The following is a 23,477-nucleotide window of genomic DNA, read 5'->3' as shown; positions in this document are numbered from 1 at the left end:
TAGAGTAGGGATTGTGAATTGGGCAATTCCACTGCTATGCTTCAGATTTTAGTGAGCTGATCAGAGCCTTTAATGTGGATTATTATTAATAATAATCGCTTATTGTCACAAGTAGGCTTCAACAAAGTTACTGTGAAAAGCCCCTGGTCGACACATTCCGGCGCCTGTTCGGGTAGGCCGGTACGGGAATTGAACCCGTGCTGCTGGCATTGTTCTGCATTACAAGCCAGCTATTCAGCCCACTGTGCTAAACCAGCCCCAAAGGAATCAGCTGAAGGAGTCCCTGGGAATTTGTGCCATAAAGACTGTCATGAACCTCGCTGGGGAGATTCTACAGGACAGTGCCATTTGGTGACAACCATATCCAGGGAACTGAAAGGTGTGGAGCTACTGTTGCAGGTGACACGAGGACAAAATCCATTTAGTGAGAAAAGTGGGAGACACAGACGCTGAATTGGAAAAACTGAGATGATGCCACATTTGGGTGGGAAATTATGCAAAATCTTGTATTCTCTTAAGAAACTCCATGTGTAATTTACAGTTCATACTGAATATAATTTCCGTGTTAACTCATGTTTGATTCTGATTTGTGTTAAATGAAAAGTTACAAAAAGTGAAATTTGGTGGGTAATTTGTTTTTCATTGGGGATCATTCAGTTAATTGGGTTATTTTGAATTACGGTTCACCCTTGGGGAGTGTGACAAATTACTTTTTAATTGATTCAATTTAATTAAATGCAATGCGATGTGCTGAACAGATAATTAGTAAAACCTCAAATTCCAACAGTGATCTGCTTTATTTCTGGGTCGAAGAAGCCCCAGCACTGCCTCCAATCGATTAATGCTTTGTTAATAGATCCCTACATGAGCAATTCATCAGGATGAAACTAAGGAGGAGAACTATTGTTCTGAAGAAAGACATGAGATTGCTCTTATTATTAATATATGGGATGTGAGCATCACTGGCTAGGCCAGCTTTTATTGTCCATCCTTAGTTGCACCTGAGGTGGTGGTGGTGAGCTGCCTACTTGAACCTCTTGCAGTCCTGTGTAGTGTAGGTACAGCTACAGTGCTGTTAGAGAGGGATTTCCAGGAATTTGACGGTACATACTGCCGCCACTGTGCATCGGTGGTGCAGAGTGACTGTTTGTGGAAAGGGGACCAATCAAGCGGGTTGTTTCATCCTGGAGGATGTAAAGCTTTGAGTGCTGTTGGAACTGCATTCATCCAGGTAAATGGAGAGCATTCCATCACACCCCTGACTTTTGCCTTGGGGATCGTGGACAGGCTTTGAGAAGTCAGGAGGGGAATTACTTGCCACAGGATTCTGAGCCTCTGACCTACTCATTCGCCTCAGTATTTATATTGTTGGTCCAGTTCAGTTTCTGGTCAATGGTAACCCCAGGACGTTAACAGTGGGGTAATAGAATGACTTTGAATGTCAAGGGGTGATGGTTAAATTCTCTCTTGTTAGAGCTGATCCTCACTTGGCACTTGTGTGACCCAAATGTGTCTTTTCACTTGTCAGCCAAAGCCTGAATATTGTCCAGGTCCTGCTGCATTTGGGCATGGACTGCTTCAGTATCTGAGGAATTGCGGATGGTTCTGAACATTGTGCAATCATCAACAAACATCCCCACTTCTGACCTTATGATGGAAGGAAGGTCATTGATGAAGCACTGATGATTGGACCTATGACACTGCTATTTCTATTGAAGTGGAGAAGGCGAGGAGATTTTAGTTGTTTTCTCTTAACAAGTCATTAGCGAAGAGTCACAAACTTAAAACTATTACTAAGAAAGTGAGGACAGAGGTAAGGAAGGAAATAATTTATGTAGCACTATTGACCACATCAGGATACCCCACAGCCTGAAGTACATTTTTAATTATGCTATAATGTTAGGAAACTGCCAACCAATCGCAGCCTACGACAAGCTCACACAAACAGCAATGAGATAAATGACCAGACAGTCTGTATTTGTGGTGTTAATTAAGGAATAGTAGCTGTTAAATTTTTTTGAAAGGTCAGGGGAGTTTTCCTAGTGCTCAAGATAAACCTCCCTTTTTTTTTTAAATAGTGCTGTGACATCTTTTACATCTACTTACAGACATGGCTTCAATGTAAATATTCATTCAAATGACGTTGCAGAACTTCCTCACTGGTTTATATGTTCAAGCCTCTCTGGTCTATATGCTAAAGTCTCTCAAGTGGGACTTGATCCCAGGATCTTCTCACTCATGGATAAGGGTGCTAGCACAAAAATGAATTACTTTATGCAGCCAGCTGTTGGAGCATAGAATACTTTACCAAAGGGAAAATGTAATAAATACTTTAATCCGAGGAAGATATAGGGCAATGGCAATAAAGCAAAGCAGTGAAACCTGTATTGGATTACTCCAGCAAAGAACCATCACAGAGACGATGAGCCAAATTGTCTTTTTCTGTGCCAAATGGCTGTGTGAGATTCTACATACAACATGTACATATGCCAGGAAAGGTGGAGCAGGGAGCAATTAAGGAGTGTCAGAATAGTCTCAGCCATCATCAATAGGAACAATGCTTCAAGTTTTGGGAGAATTGCTCTGGTTGTTACATGTGGTGATATATTAAATATATGAAAAAGAATAATGTCCATTTATGTACCACCACTCAGGACTTCAGGATTTCCCAAAATGCCTCACAGCCAATCAAGTACCTTTGTAATTTAATCATTGCTGTAATGTAGGAAACGGAATGTACACAGTGACCTCGCACAAGCCGCAATGTAACATTGCCCAATTGATGTGTTTTAGTTGTGCTAAATGAGGGATAAATATTGGCCAGGGCACTGTGGATTACTGCTCACTCTTCTTCAAATATTGTCAGGGACCATTTGATGTCCACCTGAGAGAGAAGACAGTGTGTTGATTTACCGTCTTATTTGAAAGACAGCACCTCCAGCAGTGCAGCACACCCTCATTCCTGTATTAAGAATATCAGCTGCTTAAGTGACAGTCACAAAGAGTAAGCTTCCAATTTTTGCTGTACGCAACAACCAGTGCAATTCATTTCCCCAAGTGTAATAAAACAAAGATTATTTTAGAAATCTTTTAACTCTGTACTGATGAAAGAATCAATCTGACGTCCAGACTGATGTCATTCGTTCACAGTTAAACACTTCAGTCTGACTGACACAGTCAATATCTCCATCCACCTAAACACTAACAAGGGTCTTCTCTTATTTTGAGGTGGCAGAATTTTGTAATTTCTATCTGCGTGTGTCTCACTACGACCTCAAGTAATTTAGACAGTGAAAATAAAATCAATAAATGTTCAAGGAGAGTGGAAAATGATCTTAACAAGTCTGAACTAAAATTGGTTGTTCTGCTTACTGCAATGGGATTGATTGTTGTTGGTGGTTTAATAGCAACTGAAAGTAATTCTGTCACAAATAATCTGCCAATGAAGGAGTAGAAAAGGATGATGGAAGCAGATTCAATCGTAACTTTCAAAGGGGAATTGATAAATATTTTAAGGGAAGCAATTTAGAGAAGGGAAAGTGCAGTGAGATTGGGACTAATGGGATAACTCCAGCAGACCAGGCAAAGGCAGAATGGGCTGAATGACCTAATGCTGCACTGTCACAGGATTAAGTAACGAATGCACACTCTTGTAGGGTCAAGTTTTGAAATGCTGTAAACAACATACAGGCAGTGGAAGAGCAGTGAAAGTGAACTAGTATAACTGCTGTTTAGACATTTTCAAACAGTTCCACTTCAACAGCCATTTTCCTTCAGCTACAAGTCCTGGGAATACTGGGCTTTGATTATTAATTTATTGTTGTACACATCTGGCATTCCAAATATGTCAAAAAGTGGGAAATGAAACTAGATATAGAGAAATGTTCCTAACTTTCCTTTTAAGGGACCCCTGTGTTATAATGTGTACTGGAGATTCCACAATATTTTGCCATGATTGCAGCAGGTTAGGGAAAGCAGTATTTAGGCATTAAATCTTGTAACAGACTTTCTCATGCCTGCAGCTATTAAATATATGAATAAGTCTGAAATGCTATAGTTCATGAAGAACCCTGCCATTTCATTTTACCGAGTGTCAGTACCTTTTGTCCAAGGAAGAGGCTTTTGGTGGAGAGAATGGTAAACGTGTCCCCTGGATTTCCCTCGGTAGTGCTATCTGCAGATGCTGCTTTGCTGACTTCTGTTTGCTTCTTCTGTCGTGAGGAAATATTATTTGAACTTTTTGCACAGAAAACTGTTTCATTCTCAAAATTATAGCCTGCCCATTGAGTACTGTCGACAGTTAAATTTTCTGTTTGCTTTGCTACTTCAGAATGGATACAGTAATCTATCATTACACTAAAAATCTGTGATAAGAAATTTTCAGGGACTGGTTTTCCTCCAATATACACATTCATTAGGTCCATTACCCATATCCAATATAGAGAATGCAAATCTGTATTTCCTTTCAACATATAGGCCGCAATTCCCCAAAGTATTTCAAAGTGGGGTGTCCGGCGAGAAACAAGATGTGGTTCCCACTTGGTGGTTCGCCACGATCCAGCTCGCAATCCACCCACACTTAAAAATTCTTCGAAATTCTTTTGTACCCGGGGATGATTCATGCCAAAAATGTGATGTGTATAACCTAAAGAGCCAAAGCTGGATCCTTAGAGATCAGGACGTCCTCCCAATACCCCTCCCCACTTTCTGGGCACCCTGCCTTCAGGCCCTGCCCCTTGGGAGTGCCAACAGGTTAGACTGGGAGGTCGCTGCATTGGACTTTAATCTACTAACGAGATTATAGAACATAGAACATAGAACAGTACAGCACAGAACAGGCCCTTCGGCCCTCGATATTGTGCCGAGCAATGATCACCCTACTCAAGCCTAACGTATCCACCCTGTACCAGTAACCCCCCCCCCCCCATTAACCTTACTTTGACACTAAGGGCAATTTATCATGGCCAATCCACCTAACCCGCACATCTTTGGACTGTGGGAGGAAACCGGAGCACCCGGAGGAAACCCACGCACACACGGGGAGGACGTGCAGACTCCGCACAGACAGTGACCCAGCCGGGAATCGAACCTGGGACCCTGGAGCTGTGAAGCATTTATGCTAACCACCATGCTACCGTGTAGCCCCCAGAGAAGTATTATACTTCATGCAAATTAGCTCTGATCAGGATCTTGCCCTTTCACCACGCCAGCTGGAAGGGGTTGGGAGCATCAGAAACTGTTTTGCGCAGGGCGCAAATCCCATTTTGGGCCCCTCCTGGAATTCTCCCGACATAACAGGATTTGCACCAACCTTCATGGTGTTCCTCCATCCAAAACAGGTGGAAGTCTACTATTTCCTCCCATTATATGCAGGTCTTTGCTATTTACCTCCAATATAATAATAATCACTTATAGTCACAAGTAGGCTTCAATGAAGTTACTGTGAAAAGCCCCTACTCGCCACATTCCGGTGCCTGTTCGAGGAGGCAGGTATGGGAATTGAACCCGCGCTGCTGGTCTTGTTCTGCATTACAAGCCAGCTGTTTAGCCCACTGTGTTAAACCAGTCCCTATGCAACAGGCCTGCCACTTGCCTCTACATGGGGGTCTGCTACTCCCCTTGATATACAAAAGATCTGTTCTTTCATTCCAATATATTGGCATGAGAGAAAGGAGTTACAAAACTACCTGATAATATATGCAGGCGAATGTAATTTTCCAATATATTTGGCAATCTGCTATTTCTTTACAGTATAGAATAGGATATAGAGAATATGCACTCCAAGAGGGCTGCAGTTGCTCCTCATATATCCAATAATAAATAGAAATGGACAACAAAGTGAAGCAAAACATTTGCAATTCATATCACACTGTTTAAGGGCTCTTCAGGTAGTGTGAAAAGGGAGAATGCACCATCAATTACTGTTAATAAAGTCACCAGCAATCAGCATACAAACTGACGCAGCAGTGTAAAATTGCCCGAAATTCAATTGTACAATATAAAAATTACACTAACAGTTTATTGTGTTTCAAGGAAACAGCACATCTCAGTTAAAATAAAATTGCTAAGTAAGTTGAACATTCTCTGTCCTTTTAAAAAAAACCTCACACTTAAGGGGCTGGATTCTCCCCTACCCGGCGTGACGGAGGGTCCCGGTGTAGGGCAGTGGCGCCAACCACTCAGGGGTCGGGCCTCCCCAAAGGTGGGGAATTCTCCCCACCTTTGGGGGCCAGCCCCACGCCGGAGCGGTTGGCACCAGAAGACTGGCGCAAAAAACCGGCGCCCCCGGCAGCGCTACATCACTGCCGGCGCATGCGCGATGTGGGGTTCTCTTCCGCTTCCGCCATGGCGAAGGCCGTGGCGGCCGCGGAGGAGAAATAGTGCACCCAGGGCACTGGCCCGGAGTCTGAGCGGGGGGCCCCGATCGCGGGCCAGGCCACCGTGGGGGCACCCCCCGGGGTTCGATCGCCCCCGCCCCCGCCCCCCCCCAGGACCCCGGGGCCCGCTCGCGCCACTGATCCCGCCGTTCCAGAGGTGGTTCAAACCTCGGCGGCGGGAGAGGCCTCCCAGCGGCGGGACTTCGGCCTATCCGGGCCGGAGAATCACCGCAGGGGCCTCTCCGATCGGAGTGGCGAGATTCCCGCCACCGCCCCTTCCCGGGTGGCGGAGAATCTCTGCCACGGCAGGGGCGGGATTTTCGGCGGCCCCAGGCGATTCTCCGACCCTGCTGGGGGTCGGAGAATTTCGCCCCATATTTGTAGCCTTTGATATGACCAAATGCCCAATCGTCTTCCAAAGATTCGATCTGCTGTCCAGTTAAGTGGGACTGCCCTTGCTTGATTCTGATTTTTACTCTTTAATGATAGCCTGAGCATTTCCAGAAAGGGCTTATTTTTCTGTTACCTCTGAAGATCCCTGAGGATCTCGCCTGGATCTCTACTTTTTCTCATCTATGTGCTGCCCTGAACATTACCATCCGAAGACATGGGGGCTAGTTCTGTTGCGTTTTGCTGCTTCGGATAACACAGGCTGCTACTTGATGCAGACTTAACTAAAGGGTGCTCCAGACTCTGAAATGAGTTCAACGTGTTTATTGAACTATTAACACAGTTCCCAAATGAGTTAGACTCTCTGCAAATCTAACTGTAGTAACTCAGTCTAACTGTACCAACTTGCTCTAAGCCACGTGCTGGGGTGTAATGCTGCTGATCAACCCTGTCTGACTCTCTAGATGTCTGTCTGCGGAAAGAGGCAGGGTGTGAGTGCCTCATCCCTTTTATAGTGTTATGTCATGCCCCCTTGTGGTGATGCCACCTGAGTGTCCTGACTGCCCATTGGTTGTGTCCTATTCTGAGTGTTCATTGGTTGCATGTTTGCATATCATGACAAGTTCCACATGTATGCTGATTTTATCCAGTTCTATGTTTCCTTCACCTCTCTCGACCTTTCCACTTCTTATATGTTGTCAGACTACTTAATATCCAATCATAGAATAAAATCATAGAAAAGTTATAGCACAAGAATGAAGCCATTCGGCCCATCTTGTCCATGCCAGCCCAAGGATACCCAGGTACCCTTTCTAATCTCACCTTCCTGCACCTAGTCCATAGACCTGTATCTTACGGCACGCAAGGTGCAGCTCCAGGTACTTTTAAAAAAAGAGTTTAGGGTCTCTGCCTCCATCACCAACTCAGGCAGCGAATTCCAGACTCCCACTACCCTCTGGGTAAAAAGGTTCTTCCTCATGTCCCTTCTACACCTTCTGCCACTTATCTTGAATCTATGTCCCCTGGTTCTAGAATTCTGCACCAAGGGAAACAATTTTATTCTGTCCACTCTATCTCTTCCCCTCATAATTTTGCACGACTCAATTAAGTCACCCCTCCGCTTTCTTTGTTCCAAGGAAAATAACCCCAACCTATCCAATCTCTCCTCGTAGCTACACTTTTCTAGCCCTGGCAACATTCTTGTAAACCTCTTCTGCACTCTCTCCAGAACAATTACGTCCTTCCTGTAATGTGCTGACCTGAACTGCACACATCCAGTTGTGGCCTCACCAGTGTTTTACATAATTCCAACATTATATCCTTACTTTTATATTCTATACCTCTGCTAATGATGGACAGCATTCCATATGCTTTCTTTACAACCTTGTCTACTTGAACTGCTGCCTTTAGGGACCTGTGCACTTGTACACCAGGATCTCTTACTTCATCCACCGTCTTAGTATATTTCCATTTATTGTGTGCCCCCTATAACTGTTTGACCTCCCTAAATGCATGACCTTATATTTCTCGGTGTTAAATTCCATCTGCCACTTTATCGCTCACTTCACTAACCCACCTGTATCATTTTGGAGATCTTAGCTATCCTCTAAACTGTCCACCACTCGGCCAATCTTTGTGGCGTTGGCAAACTTCGCAATCGTGCTCCCCACGTGCACGTCCCAATCATTAATATATGACACAAATAGTAAGGGTTCTAACACCAAGCCCTATGCAACACTTGAAACAACTTTCCAATTGCAAGGGCAGCCATCAAAGATTATTACCCTTTGTTTCCTGTTACTAAGGTAGCTGTTTATACAATTTGCCAGATGTGTCCCATAGGCTTTCACTTTAGAACATAGAAATATACAGCACAGAACAGGCCCTTCGGCCCACGATGTTGTGCTGAACCTTTGTCCTAGATTAATCATAGACTATCATCGAATTTACAGTGCAGAAGGAGGCCATTCGGCCTCCTTCTTGACCAATCTGCCATACGATACTTTGTCAAACCCCTTAATCATCGACGGACTACAGTTTTCTCCAGTTAAGTATTGGGAGGACTAAACCCCAGCCAAAATATCTAGTTATTGTAATTAATTCCATCTCTCTCCACAGCTACCAGTCCCCAAATTGAGCCATACTGTCGCATTCAGTGTCACATTCGATCCTGCAATGGGGTTCCAATTTCACATTCCCTTCATCACAAAGAGAACATAGTTCTACCTCTAATATTGCCTGCTTCCATCCTGCCTTCTGCCTGTCTGCTCTTGAAAGTCAATTATGCCTTTAGCACATCCAGACTCAAATTATCAAATATCTTTTCCAGTCTCTCATTCTTTATTCCCTATAAAATTAAACTCATTTAAATCTCTGTATCCACAATAAAATTAAACTCACCCTTGTTTTTGTTCATCTGCTTAGCCTCCTCATGCCCCAAAACCTCAATTTTCAATTCTTATTTTCATGTTTAAATCCCTTCAGGGCCATTTCTCTCCCTGAACCTGTAACTTTCTCCAGTTCTGAAACCCTCCTAAATTCTTCTCTGACTCTGGTCTTTTGTGTATTCCCCCTTCTCTTCATTCTATCATTCAACCTATGCTCTTGAACTCTCCCACTTAAACCCTCTGGCTCTCTAGCTCCCTCTCATCCTTTAAAACTCGAGTTGAAACTCATTGATCAGACAAGAAAAAGAGTGAAAATGAACCTCTGCAAATACGTGGATTTATTGGACGTCTCAGGGCTCAGTATTAAAACTGGGGGGGGGGGGGTGTCTCCAGCCCGGATGGGCCGAACGGCCACGCGTAAATGGCCGAGTCCCACTGGCGCCGTCCACACCTGGTCGCTGCCGGCGGGTACTCGTTGCGAAGGCTTGGGGGGGCGGCCTGTGGGATGGGGGGAGGCTCCGTTCCCGGGGGGGCCTCCAATGGGGTCTGGCCCGCGGTCGGCGCTCACCGATCGGCAGGCCGGCCTCTCCCCCCCCCCCCCAGGCCTACTTCCTTTTGCGGCCAGCCCCAGTACCCCGGCGCCATGTTGATGAGGGGCCGGAGCGCTCCGCGAGGTGACCACGCATGCGCTAGTTGGCGCCGGCCCAACTGCGCATGCGCGGGACCCAAGGCGCCATGTCATTTACGCGGCGCCGGGTCCCTGCCGCCACGCCGAGGCCCCGCCCCCGTAAACCGCACGATGCCCCTACTAGCCCCATGGAGGGGGGGGGGGAGGGAGAATAGGGGTCTGGGAACGGGCACCGACGCAGGAGTAAAACACTCCGGTTGTTACTCTGGCGTCGGCACTTAGACGCCAGTTGGGAGAATCCCGCCCTGGGTGCCTGGTATCAAAATTCCTCACCCAAAACAATTGGAAAGGTTTTTCCAGAAAAGACGGCTCAATTACAAAAGTTCTAAAATACGGAGTGCTGACTATTTATCATTACAACTATGAAACTATTACCGCAGCACAAGTTGTACCTTAGCCCCTCCTTTTCCTGCTCCCTTTTTGCCTTTCTTTCCTCCAGCTTTCTTGGCAGATTGTGAGGACTTTGCCTTTTTTGCTGGAGGTGCGGTGATGATGGCTTCGAGCTTTCCTTTAGATCCTCGCTTCTTAGATAATAGTTCCGGATGAATGTTAGGTAAGACACCTCCACTAGCAATAGTGACTCCTTTCAGCAGCTATAGGGAGAGGTTAAGCATTAGAGCGATGATTTCACTTTTACAATACACCATGTTGTTACCAATTGCCATTAAAATGATCAGGTCAGACATGAACTGGACACCACAGAAATGATTGGTCTGTTTGGACACAAAAAGCAAGTTGTGCAGCAGTAAAGCTAGAGCAGTTTCAGTTAGCAAGTGACATCCATTAAATTTACACAGCATACAAAGAGTTGCAAGACAAGATCACCATTGTGACAGTTACACTTTGCCCCCATTCTACCTGCACAAGATAACTGAAATTTAAAGATGTGTGAATGGATTCTTACGTATAAGAACATAAGAACTAGGAGCAGGAGTAGGCCATCTGGCCCCTCGAGCCTGCTCCGCCATTCAATGAGATCATGGCTGTTCTTTTGTGGACTCCGCTCCACTTTCCGGCCCGAACACCATAATCCTTAATCCCTTTATTCTTCAAAAAACTATCGATCTTTATCTTAAAAACATTTAATGAAGGAGCCTCAACTGCTTCACTGGGCAACAAATTCCACAGATCCACAACCCTTTGGGTGACGCAGTTCCTCCGAAGCTCAGTCCTAAATCTACTTCCCCTTATTTTGAGTCTATGCCCCCTAGTTCTGCTTTCACCTGCCAGTGGAAACAACCTGCCCACATCTATTCTATCTACTCCCTTCATAATTTTATGTTTCTATAAGATCCCCCCCCACCCCCCGCATCCTTCTAAATTCCAATGAGTACAGTACCAGTCTACTCAACCTCTCCTCGTAATCCAACCCCCTCAACTCTGGGATTAACCTCGTGAATCTCCTCTGCACACCCTCCAGCGCCAGTACGTCCTTTCTCAGGTAAGGAGACCAAAACTGAACACAATACTCCAGGTGTGGCCTCGCTAACACCTTGTACAATTGCAGCATAACCTCCCTAGTCTTAAACTCCATCCCTCTAGCAATGAAGGACAAAACTCCATTTGCCTTTTTTTTTTAAACAAATAATTTTTAATGAGGTATTTTTGGCATAACAAACAACCACAGTACAAAAAACAATAGAGTACAAAGAACAGTAATCAAAAAGCAACCGCCGATATCCGTCCCTCCATGGCCCGCCTATTTAACCCCCTACTCTATACTACCCTAACCCTCCCCCACCCCTTCCCCCCCCCCCCCCCGCTGACGATTAATTCCTCGCGAAGAAGTCGATGAATGGTTGCCACCTCCGGACGAACCCTGACACCGACCCTCTCAAGGCGAACTTGATCTTTTCCAGGCCGAGAAAGCTAACCATGTCGGTTAACCAGGCCTCTGACTTTGGAGGCTTGGACTCCCTCCAAGCCAGTAACATCTGGCGCCGGGCTACCAAGGAGGAAAAGGCCAGAACAAGTGCCTCTCTCTCCTCCTGAATACACGGGTCCTCCAACACCCCAAAGATCGCTACCCCTGGACTCATTTCCACCCTTGTCTTCAATACCCTGGACATGACATCTGCGAACCCCTGCCAATATCCCCCCCCTAAGTTTTGGGCATGCCCAGAACATGTGGACATGGTTCGCTGGTCCACCCATACACCTGACACACTTGTCTTCCACCCCAAAAAATCTACTAATCCGGGCTTCTGTCATGTGCGCCCGGTGCACCACCTTAAACTGGATCAAGCTGAGCCTTGCGCATGTAGCGGTCGCATTGGCCCTGCTCAGCGCCTCCACCCATAGGCCGTCCTCCATCTCACCCCCCAGTTCCTCCTCCCACTTACGCTTCAGCTCCTCTGTATGCAAATCCTCCACCCCATTAATTCTTTGTAGATGTCCAAGATGCTCCCCTCCCTCACCCAGCCCCTCGGCACTACCCTACCTTGAATCCCTCTTAGTGGCAGGAGTGGGAAGGATGGTACCTGCCTGCGCAGAAAGCCCCGCACCTGTAGAGATCTGAAATCATTCCCTGATGTCAGCCCGAACGTCTCCTCCAGTGTCTTTGGGCTAGGAAAGCTCCCTTCCAGAAACAGGTCCCACATCTTCTCAATCCCCGCCCTTTGCCATACCCGAAATCCCCCATCTAAGCTCCCTGGAGTGAACCGATGATTGTTGCATAAAGGGGACCAAACCGACGCCCTCACTGCACCCACAGATCTCCTCCACTGACCCCAGATCCTCAGGGCCGCCACCACCATGGGACTGGTGGAATATCTCGCCGGCGGGAACGGCAATGGTGCCGTTATTAGCGCCCCTAGGCTGGTGCCCCTGCATGAGGCTGCTTCCATCCACTCCCGAGCCGGCCCCATCCTCACCACCCACTGCCTTATCATCGCAATATTCGTCGCCCAGTAATAATTACTAAAATGTAGCAGGGCAAGCCTCCCCCTCCCCCCAATTCCTCTTGAGCATCACCTTTTTTCACCCGTGGGGCTTACCCGCCCAAACAAAGCCTAAAATGATTTTGTTGATCCTCTTAAAAAAAGGACCGCTGTATGAAAATCAGGAGGCATTGGAACAGAAATAAAAATCACGGTTAAATCGTCGTCTTAACCGTCTGCACCCTCCCCATCAGTGATAGCGGGAGCGCATTCCATCTCCGAAATTCACCCCTCATCTGCTTAACTAGCCGGGACAAGTTCAACTTGTGTAACTGGCCCCAGTCGCGCACCACTTGTATCCCCAGATATCTAAAGTTGTTCCTCACCAACCTGAACGGTAGCTCCCCCAGCCGACCCTTCTGGCCTCTTGCCTGGACTACATACAGCTCACTCTTCGTCATATTCAGTTTGTATCCTGAAAACTGGCCAAATTCCCCCAAAATCGTCATAATCTCCCTCATCCCTGCCCCTGGATCCGCTACATACAGGAGTAAATCATCCGCATACAGCAATACCCTATGCCCCACCCCCCCCCCCCCCCCCCCCCCTCACCCGAACCAGCCCTTTCCAGCCCCTAGAAGCTCTCAGAGCAATTGTCAGCGGCTCTATGGCTAGTGCAAACAGCAGCGGGGAGAGGGGACATCCCTGTCTTGTCCCCCGGTACAGCCTAAAATAGTACGAGGTCGTCTTGTTTGTCCTGACACTAGCTTCCGGGGCCTGGTACAACAGTCTGACCCAATCGATAAAGCCCCTACCAAGCCCAAACCGTCCCAGCACCTCCCATAGATAGTCCCACTCTACCCGGTTGAACGCGCTCTCCGCATCCATGGCCCCCACTACCTCTACTTCCCTTCCCTCCGGGGGCATCATAATCACGTTAAGCAACCTTCTAATATTGGCCACCAACTGTCTACCCTTGACAAATCCGGTTTGGTCCTCCATAATCACCTCCGGCACACAATCTTCAATCCTGGAGGCCAACACTTTGGCCAGCAGCTTAGCGTCGCCATTTGCCTTCTTAATCACCTGATGACAAGGTGTGACAGGCACTAAAGAAGAAAGTGTACATGGCACAAACACATTGGTCATGGCTCTCATGCTGAAAAGCTGCTTGGTACAGTACATCATTTGTATTATAACAACGATCATGCGAACAACAAGAAGAGGTTTTTTTTGTACATTAAAAGAAAGGAGGCCTAGCCAAGGTATGACAATTATAAATAGCAACTGAAAGTGCAATTAATGCATTGGGTTTTAAGAAGGTTTTAAAAACCAAAGAACAAAATCTCCAGTTTCTGAATCTCTGTTGCAGAAGCTCTAACAAATGACAAATAAAAACACCACAATGGTTTCTGGGCCTTTCCCCACAATTAACATGACAAATTCAGGCATTTGTGATAAATCCAAATTCAACCACTAGGGTTTTTGTTTACTCTTTCGGTGCACCACTGAGCTTATTTGTTCAGTAGATCTCATTCACATTTGTTTAGTGGCAAAGGTTTGAGTCACTTTCCTCCTTTGCTCCACCCCCTGCACTACCTCAGTTAACGCACCAAGAAATGAGTGATCTTAGGAACATATTTTCCACACTTGATGAAGAAACTACAGAAAACATCAACAGGTTTACAGGGTACAACATACCTGATTCAGTTCTTCATCATTTGCAATAGCCAATAGAATGTGCCTGGGAGTAACTCTTCCCTTCTTGTTATCCCGAGCAGCATTACCAGCCAATTCCAAAATTTCAGCTGAAAGATAATCAACTTGTTTCAGTTATCACGGCCAATGGAGTAACCTTGCTCAAAATTTTGAATGAAGAAATATTGGTGTACGTGAGCATTAGCATTTAGAAGGCTCACATATAGTACGCGCATCTCAGTGAAAAGTATTTAACTGATTTTCCCACCATAAGACTCAATTATCCTCACATTAATGTGAATGTTAACAAGATTAGAAACTACAGATGTCTCCATATTAATGCAGTAAATAAACTGTAGCCTTGCTTAAAAGGAAGTAAAACGGAAACTGAAAATCCAAATTTCTGTTCAACAAATTTGAAGTTGCTTTTAATCATTTCTGTTCAACAAATTTGAAGTTGCTTTTAATCCAATTTGTCAATACACAGATTTCAAAACTAAAGGCCTATCATTATCCACTCAGCAACTGCTATTTAAAACTCTCCTTAATAAGGTTACAATTTACATAATATGATGAAATTAAGATCTACCCCATAATCCTATTTCACACACAATTAATGCTATTAATTCATATTGAAGCTCTGTGCAACCTTTGGTGACACTGTTGAGACAAGACAAATAATACATTTTCGGGGGGCTGGCAGGTTTGATCTCGCACTCTTGTTCTTTTAAACCTAAAATTGACTGGTGAACCTTCATCACTGGAAGAACGGTGCTCATTTTTAAACGTAAATGGAAGTCCAGAAAAAAAACTAAGTTGTAAACTCCAAACACCAGCATTGACAATGGGCTCCAAAGGTCCACCACATTTTAGCCGCAGGATAAGGATTCCTCACGATGGGCCAAAGGCCCTCTAATGTGCTGTGAACCGCTATGACCGCTTGGCTCAGACTCATTCACTGACAGCAGTGTGGCTCAGTGTCTCATTTAACATCGAGTGGCCAGGGTGGCAGTCGCTGGATTCAAACTAGATTTAAGCAACTTTTTAAAAATGATCCATTGCATCCGAACAGCACATCAATTAAGTGAATGGAGGAATGCAGTTGAAATGGGTTTTCTAATTCTACCAAAGGAAACCTATCACAATCCCACACCAGACCCCAACAGTGGCGAGGATACTGGGCTGAAACCCCAATATTTTAGTTTATTTTGTAAGACTGTGCAGAAAGATTAATTCGCTCCAGGAACGATTGCACAAAGAAAAATAGGGATTTGGTATTTTTAAAACAAAACTTCATTGTTAACACAGTATTAAAATCTTTAATCTCACACCTGAAAATAGCTTACAATAACCCCTTGAACAATACCACTAAATACAGTAAATAAAAGACTATTAGTTACTATCTCTGTTCCCAATTAAACAACAAAGAAACAGGGCAGCACGGTGGCACAGTGGTTAGCATTGTTGCCTGCGGCGCTGAGGACCCAGGTTTGAATCCTGGCCCTGGGTCACTGTCCGTGTGGAGTTTGCACATTCTCCCCGTGTTTGCGTGGGTTTCGCCCCCACAACCCAAAAGATGTGCAGGTTAGGTGGATTGGCCACCCTAAATTGCCCCTTAATTGGAAAAAATAATTGGGTACTCTAAATTTAAAAAAAAAAACAACAAAGAAAGGAAAAACATACAACTCTCAATCCATCCTACATCCCAACTGTGATTGCTTTTCAGAACAGATTTGACTCCTGTTAGAACCCTTGCAGACTGTGGCTGGGTGTCTTCAAAAAGATGTTTCAACTGGTTTGCTTTTCTGCAAGTCTGCAGTGCTTTAAATACTATTAATTTTAAAAACTTTTTAAAAACCTTTTTTAAACTCTCCTACTGTGAGAGCAAAGGACCTTACTGGTGGATTCAGTGTCAGCCAGATCAGAATTCAACTCAAAATCTTTCTTAAAAATGTCTGAATACCTTAGCTCCACCCAGCAATTACATCATCTTCTCAAGCTGAAAGCTGAAAACAAATTAACTCCACTGGCTGAAAACACATTAATTTCCTAGGGACACCGCCCAATCAAACAACAGTGCATTAGCTCAGGCTTTTACGATGGTCAATTTCACCTCTGGCTCCTAAAAGCTTTCTGGTCTTGCAAAACACGATTCTTTTTAAAAACATGTCGACTGCAGTCAAACACACAAGCCCAGGCTTTTATCCCTTAAATTACCAAATGTTTATAATCCAATATATCTAAAATCCTGCATTCATCACAAACCTCCCAAATGGAGGGAATGTGTCAGGGGGCCATCCCAACATGGCTCTCCTTTATTTTCCTGCCCATCCACCCACACCATCTCTACTCCCAATAACTCAAGGGCTGAAAAATTCAGTCCTAAGACTTTGAGAATGCTGCATCAAAATTTAATAATCATAGATTCCCCAGTGCAGAAGACGACTATTCGGCCCATCGTGTCTGCAATGATCCTCTGAAAGAGCTCTCCACTTTGCCCACTCCCCCACCAGTAACCGTTTAACCTAACCTGCACATCTCTGGGCTCTAAGGGGCAATTTAGAATGACCTATCCAACAAAGCTGCACATCTTTGGACTGTGGGAGGAAACCAGAGCACCCGGAGGAACCCATGCAGACAGAGGGAGACCCACATAGGCAATGACAGGGTGACAATCACAGTCACCCAAGGCCGGAATTGAACCCAGGTTCCTGGCGCTATCAGGCAGCAGTACTAACCGTTGTGTCACTGTGCCAATAATTAAACCACAAAAGGAAACTATACGAAAAAAAATTAGCGCTGTTCCTAACTTCTTGGCATTCTACACCAGCAATCATTTGCACAGATTATGCTTTTAAATTCCACCATCACTGTTGAAATTTGGCCGAATATCTATGATTATTTGACATGGAGTTGGATTCTCCACTGTTGGGGGTTCTCCGTTTTGCCGGCAGCTCACCCAGGCCCAGGGATTCCCTGACGGCGTGAGGCTGCCCACAATGGGAAATTCCATTGGCCAGCTGGGGGGACGGAGAATCCCACTGCCGGCGGGGGCACATGGAGAATCCCACCCATTATCCTTGATCTCCATCGAATGCTTGGTTTAAACAGTGTTTTCACTCTAGTTTTTTTGTAAACCTGGAAGGTTTTTTGACTCACCAGTCAGATACTCTAGAACTGCAGCCATGTACACTGGAGCACCGACACCAATTCTGTATTTAGGATGCCCTTTCTTTATATAACGTAACATTCTTCCTACAGGGAAAATGACCCCAGCTTTTGCAGACCGAGAAATCTTGGTCGTTTTCTTCTTTCCACCTCTGCTCGACATGATGATCACAAAGACCTATAGACAGTTAAAAAAAGAGCACTGTTGTCAAAAGTTGCTTCAAGTCAGTAAACAATCAATACTCAAATCTACAATTGCTAGCTGCCAGATGTTAAATAAAGTTTTCATGTTAGTTAACGTTAATTAAAATGTGCAAGAACTTAGTTTTAAGTTCTGTCACCGAAGTAAACAAAGTCTGGTAACCAAATAATATTTCCTGCATAAATGAAAAGTCATCAAAGATTAACTATTTTTTAAAAAATCACAAGTCTTTCAAATATTCCAGGGTAATACATTATAAAAAGTGGAGAAAACCTGCAGCCGGCTTCATAATTCCAATTCTCCTCCCACATCTGGTGCTGCACTAAGGCAGACTTTTGTCTGTTTCCATAGTTAGTTTTCCCTGGAACAGGTCTCTAATCTGCCACCAGTGGCTTGTAGCTTGACAGGCACCACTCCACATCAAGCTTGGCTGAAGAGGAGTTTCTTCCACTCTTGCCGCCAGCCACTGGTGTGAATGGAAGGATTTGCCGGTTGACACACAACCTGTTTGACCGTGTTCTGTGCACAACATCCTTGGCCATCAAGTCCTGGAATGGGACTCAAACCCGGAGCCTCTGGCTCATAGACAGGAATGCTACCCACTGTGACACAAGATTTCCATAGCAGCAGGCCACCATTTTAAGCAATGTGACTAGAAGTAATTAGATGAAATAGGGAAAGATACCAGCCAGGCCTTCATTTTTTTCTGGATATAGACATCAATAGTTAGACATTCCGAATGTTTGTCACCTCAAAGTCAACCAGTCACACCATTGAAGATATAGTAATGGGGGGGGGGGGGGGGGGGGTGACAGCGTCTTATCTGCCTAAATTGCCTGCTGCTTCTCTGCAACTTAATGGCTCACTTTTGTTGGAAAAGATGGTGTTCTATGATGCAGACAATTATTAACATGCAAGTCAATCAGCAACTGGTGGCGAGGTAGAGATAACACTTGTGAATGATATTACAAGTTGCAGGATGATTTGAGAAACGCCATGACAAATTAAAAAAAGTTAAAAAAATTAACGATTGAGAAATAAACAAAGGATGATTTTTTTTTAAATTTGTTTATATTTGTTTGCATCCCTAACAAGCCTGGCATTTATTGTCCATTCCCAATTACCTCTGAGAACATGGTGGTGACTGCACTCCTGAACCACTGCAGACACCCAAGTTATGTTAGGTTAGCAGTTCCCAGATTTTGAGGACTGTGGTGGGGCTGGATGAGTTGACAGAAATATAGAGCGGTGCAGTTAACAATGGAATGAAATGCAAGGACGCGAACATTGAATTTGAGGAACTAGTGGCCAACAAATTTCAACACACAGAATTGGGAGTAATCTAAATTTGGTGTGGAGTAGGATTTGGCAGCAAAGTTGAAGTTTAAATGGAAGTCTAGCAAGGAAATCAATGGAGTAATCAGACTGGAAGATGACGAGGTTACGAATAACTGGTTCAGCAGTAGAATGTCAATGTATTTATTAACTGTGTTTAAGGTTATTTGGCTAAAAAATGGGTCACTGACCTGTTCATATAGAGCTTGTTGACTAATGGAAAAAAATGAACTCAGCTGCGATTCTCCAACATCTGTTTTGTCACAAACAACTCAGCTCTATGACTATGAATGACCATTTTCTCTCAACACAACTGAACTCACTATCTATCTGTCTTTGTTAAAGGCCAATTCAAGAGTGAACCTGCTGTTTTGCTCTGCTGTCAGTGCTTTTGTGCACAATCTGGGTGCAAGCAAACTTATAACCTAAAACAAAATGCTGGAAAGGCCCAGAAACACTTCCTTGCCTCCTGCCTGAGGATATCCTGCAGTATACATGGGTTTGCCACTGGCTGCACAAAAACCTGTAAATCAGGAATTAGCCGGCCAAAGACCTTTAACATGGTAAAACATCCCAAGGTGCTTCACAATGTTGTTAAACGCAGTTTGAAACTAGGACAAGTGGCCAAAAGCTTGGTTAAAGGAGCAGTGTTTAAGGAATGTCTGAAAAAGGAGATAATAAGGCAAAAGGGTTTAAGGAAGGAATTCGAGAGCTTAGGGCCTGGACCAGTGACAACTGAACATATGGCCACCGAAGACATGGTGAAAGGAAACCGGGGATACACAAGACACCAGAACTGGAGGAACATAAGAGTTCTCGGAGGGTTGCAGGGCTAGACGAGGTACGCAAGGTCGTTGAGGAATTTGAATATAATCATGAGAACTTAAAATTGATTTGTTGCTAGACTGGGAAGCCAATATAGGTCAGTGAGCACAGGAGTGATGAGTGAGTGAGTGAGGGTTCGGATGCAAGCAGCAGATTTTTCAAGAGCTGAATGTCACAGAGGGTGGAGGATGAGGGGCTAGCCAAGAGAGCATTAAACAGTTAAGTCTGGAGAGGAGATAACGACAGCATGGACAAGGCTTCCAGAAACAGCTCGGCTGAGGCAGGAACAGAGTTGGGTAACATTATGGAGCAGGAGGTAGGCAGCCTGGGTAATGAAGAGATATGGGAATGTTGAAGATATGGATATACAACAGCAATATAAAAGCAGCCAATGACTTAGTGTAAACTGAGTCTGTAGAATCTATTGATATTCTAACTGCCTGCCTCTTCCTGCAGTTAATGCCCAACAGATAGGTAACAGACTGGAGGAAGCCAAACAAGAACTGGAATTTCAGGAAAGTCGATTGGTGAGCATGTAATATTTTTGTTCCATGTGAACTTTTCATTAAGTAGAAAAGTCAAAATGGCATGTATCTGGGACTACTGAGGGAAGTGAGTGTGATAAATCATTCAATCCTCCTTGAATCAAGGAAAGTCTGAAGAGTTGTAAATTAAAAGAAAGAAAACGATAAATCTAGTAACTACAGGTCTCATTCAGATAAACACAATGATATTGGGTTTTGAATATAGAAATGTCATATTGGTACATTAAGGCATGCTCCTTTCAGTGTAGTGTCAAGGCACCTCGCTGGAGAAGTACAGGGTAGTTTTGTTCTGCATCTAATCTGACCTGTCATGGGAACTCTGACTCTAGCTGCCCACAGTGAAAAAGTGCACCGTTCCCCCAGCTCTGAAATCCTTTATTTTGATCAACACCAGATCGAAAAATATTTTAAAAATAATTTTTATATTTTCTTTGCCAGTAGAACACGGAGGAGAGAGACCTCAGTGCTCATTCCTATAGTGCAGCAAATACATTCCGTAAACTGATCAAGGCAAATAAAGTAAAAACCTCACTGGTACTAAAAGTACAACCTCACAAGGGTAACCTCTGTAATATTACTTCCCTATCAATTTAGAAAACTTAGTTAAATTGCAAATTATTTTTGTTTCCCCACAAGCTATTTCCAATTACTTATGTTTTTAAAATTATTTTTCCCTACATCCCATGATGGACTCAACTGGTATTTATGTGCACTTCACTGATCTATTCCTCCCTCTTCCGTTTTTAAAATGTTCCCTTTTGCTGAATGGAATAAGTGGAATCTTGTGGTAAGTTTGATGTGGAGATGCCGGCGTTGGACTGGGGTGAGCACAGTAAGAAGTCTTACAACACCAGGTTAAAGTCCAACAGGTTTGTTTCAAATCACTAGCTTTCAGAGCACTGCTCCTTCCTCAGGTGAGGCCTGAGGAACGAGCAGTGAGGAAGGAGCAGTGCTCCGAAAGCTAGTGATTTGAAACAAACCTGTTGGATTTTAACCTGGTGTTGTAAGACTTCTTACTATGGTAAGTCTGGTGGTGGGTGAGCTGGGGACATTTAGTCAGGCGGCAGGTTCGTGATCGGGATGCCACCTCCACCCCAATTAAATCCGTGACAGGAAGACCCACCCCATTACTTGCTTCACAGCTCCAGGGTCCCAGGTTCGGTTCCCGGCTGGGTCACTGTCTGTGCGGAGTCTGCACGTCCTCCCCGTGTTTGCGTGGGTTTCCTCCGGGTGCTCCGGTTTCCTCCCACAGTCCAAAGATGTGCGGGTTAGGTGGATTGGCCATGCTAAATTGCCCATAGTGTCCTAAAACGTAAGGTTAAGGGGGGGTTGTTGGGTTACAGGTATAGGGTGGATACGTGGGTTTGAGTAGGGTGATCATTGCTCGGCACAACATCGAGGGCCGAAGGGCCTGTTCTGTGCTGTACTGTTCTATGTTCTATGTTCTATGTACTCCGGTTTCCTCCCACAGTCCAAAGATGTGCAGGTGAGGTGGATTAGCCATGATAAATTGCCCTTCGTCCAAAGGGGTTGGATGGGGTTACTGGGTTACGGGGATGGGGTGGAGGGGTGGGCTTAAGTGGGGTGCCCTTTCTAAGGGCCAGTGCAGACTCGATGGGCCGAATGGCTTCCTTCTGCACTGTAAATTCAATGAATTCTATGTATTATCTAGTGAGGCCCTGGTATTAACTGACTTGCCAATCAGGAAAGACCCTGCAGTTAAACCCTGTTGGGGCTGCTTGCAAGCTCTCGAAAGAGGGAGGAGGGGCATTTTGTGCCTGATCTAGAGACCTGGCCTGAGCAACGGAGTCATGGTGAAAGCCACTCCCTGTCCTTGTTGCTGACATCCCTCCACCCTGATCCCAAACTTGGCATCACTCACCTAGGACCCAGGTAAAGGCCTGCTGCTAGTCTGTCAGGTGCCTGAGCGGAGTAACGCACAGCAGGCCTTACCTGAAGGATATGACTGGGGTTTCCACCGGTACTCCAACCAGCAGCCAAGCAAGTGGTCACCTTTGCAATATTCCAGTCAAGGAGTTCACACACAGACACACCATTAAATAGAGCTGTTGCCATTAAAGTGTGGGCATTTTGAGTTTTAGGGAGGGCAGTGCAACATTTTCATGTAAAAATTGTCACTGATTAACATGATAATGCATCTCAATGTGACACAAGTCATCTGTTTGCAAACCAAAAAGACAACTTTCCAACCATATTCTCATGAAGGTGGTGCACCTTTTATGTAGAATTAAAGTTCCCTTTGTCTTTCCGTTCACAATCAATGGGAATATTTCACACAATAGATTTAACTTGAAAGACTTCTGTTTTGAAAAGTTACATTAACTTCAAGTTTAATTATTAATTACAGATTATTAATGGAGAAGCACATGAATATAACCTACTGCTCAATGACAACTCTTGTCAAGACCCACCTTAAGCAAATTTTGATTTCAAGTTTTAATAAGTTACTTTATCACCAAATTGAAATGAAATTAAATGAAAATCGCTTATTGTCACGAGTAGGCTTCAATGAAGTTACTGTGAAAAGCCCCTAGTCGCCACATTCCAGCGCCTGTCCGGGGAGGCTGGTACGGTAATCGAACCGTGCTGCTGGCCTGCTTGGTCTGCTTTAAAAGCCAGCGATTTAGCCGAGTGAGCTAAACCAGCCCCTAAATTACTCCATACCATATTATTTCACATGCATTCAACACACCCGCAGCATGGTCCCAAATGCTTGGATTGAATTCAGTACAACACAACATTTTTAACACTATAATATTAAATATTCTCAACAAAGGTGTCTATTGCCCTGTAAAACAGGTAACCCATATTGTCTATTACACTTCGGAAGTGTCTTACAATTTACATTGGACTTTTTTGTTGCGAGTCCAAACTATCCTTCAGATTTGAAATTGAAATTCATGTGCACTTAAGCAATAAGATATAACTACAAACTGATATGATTAAAAATACCTTTCACTGT

The 23,477-nt window shown here is 44.7% G+C and overlaps 1 protein-coding gene across 5 annotated transcripts in view; it reads right to left on the bottom strand.

Annotated features, from left to right (window-relative positions):
- Window positions 1–23,477, bottom strand: part of LOC119965298 (core histone macro-H2A.1) — a 67,300-nt gene that overhangs the window by 33,066 nt on the left and 10,757 nt on the right. For 3 of the 5 annotated variants that reach the window (XM_038795838.1, XM_038795841.1, XM_038795839.1), the window contains 4 exons: window positions 17,579–17,765; window positions 14,423–14,529; window positions 10,235–10,435; window positions 4,101–4,211 (listed from right to left, as the gene is read on the bottom strand). In XM_038795838.1, the coding sequence (XP_038651766.1) occupies window positions 4,101–4,211; window positions 10,235–10,435; window positions 14,423–14,529; window positions 17,579–17,750 (591 nt within the window). In that variant the 5' untranslated portion in view covers window positions 17,751–17,765. The remainder of the gene's footprint in view (window positions 1–4,100; window positions 4,212–10,234; window positions 10,436–14,422; window positions 14,530–17,578; window positions 17,766–23,477) is intronic. The other 2 variants (XM_038795840.1, XM_038795842.1) reach the window with 1 other exon arrangement.

This window comes from Scyliorhinus canicula, chromosome 4, assembly GCF_902713615.1.
Source record: "Scyliorhinus canicula chromosome 4, sScyCan1.1, whole genome shotgun sequence".
Lineage (NCBI taxonomy): Eukaryota > Metazoa > Chordata > Chondrichthyes > Carcharhiniformes > Scyliorhinidae > Scyliorhinus > Scyliorhinus canicula.
This window is presented reverse-complemented; position numbering and strand designations above follow the sequence as displayed.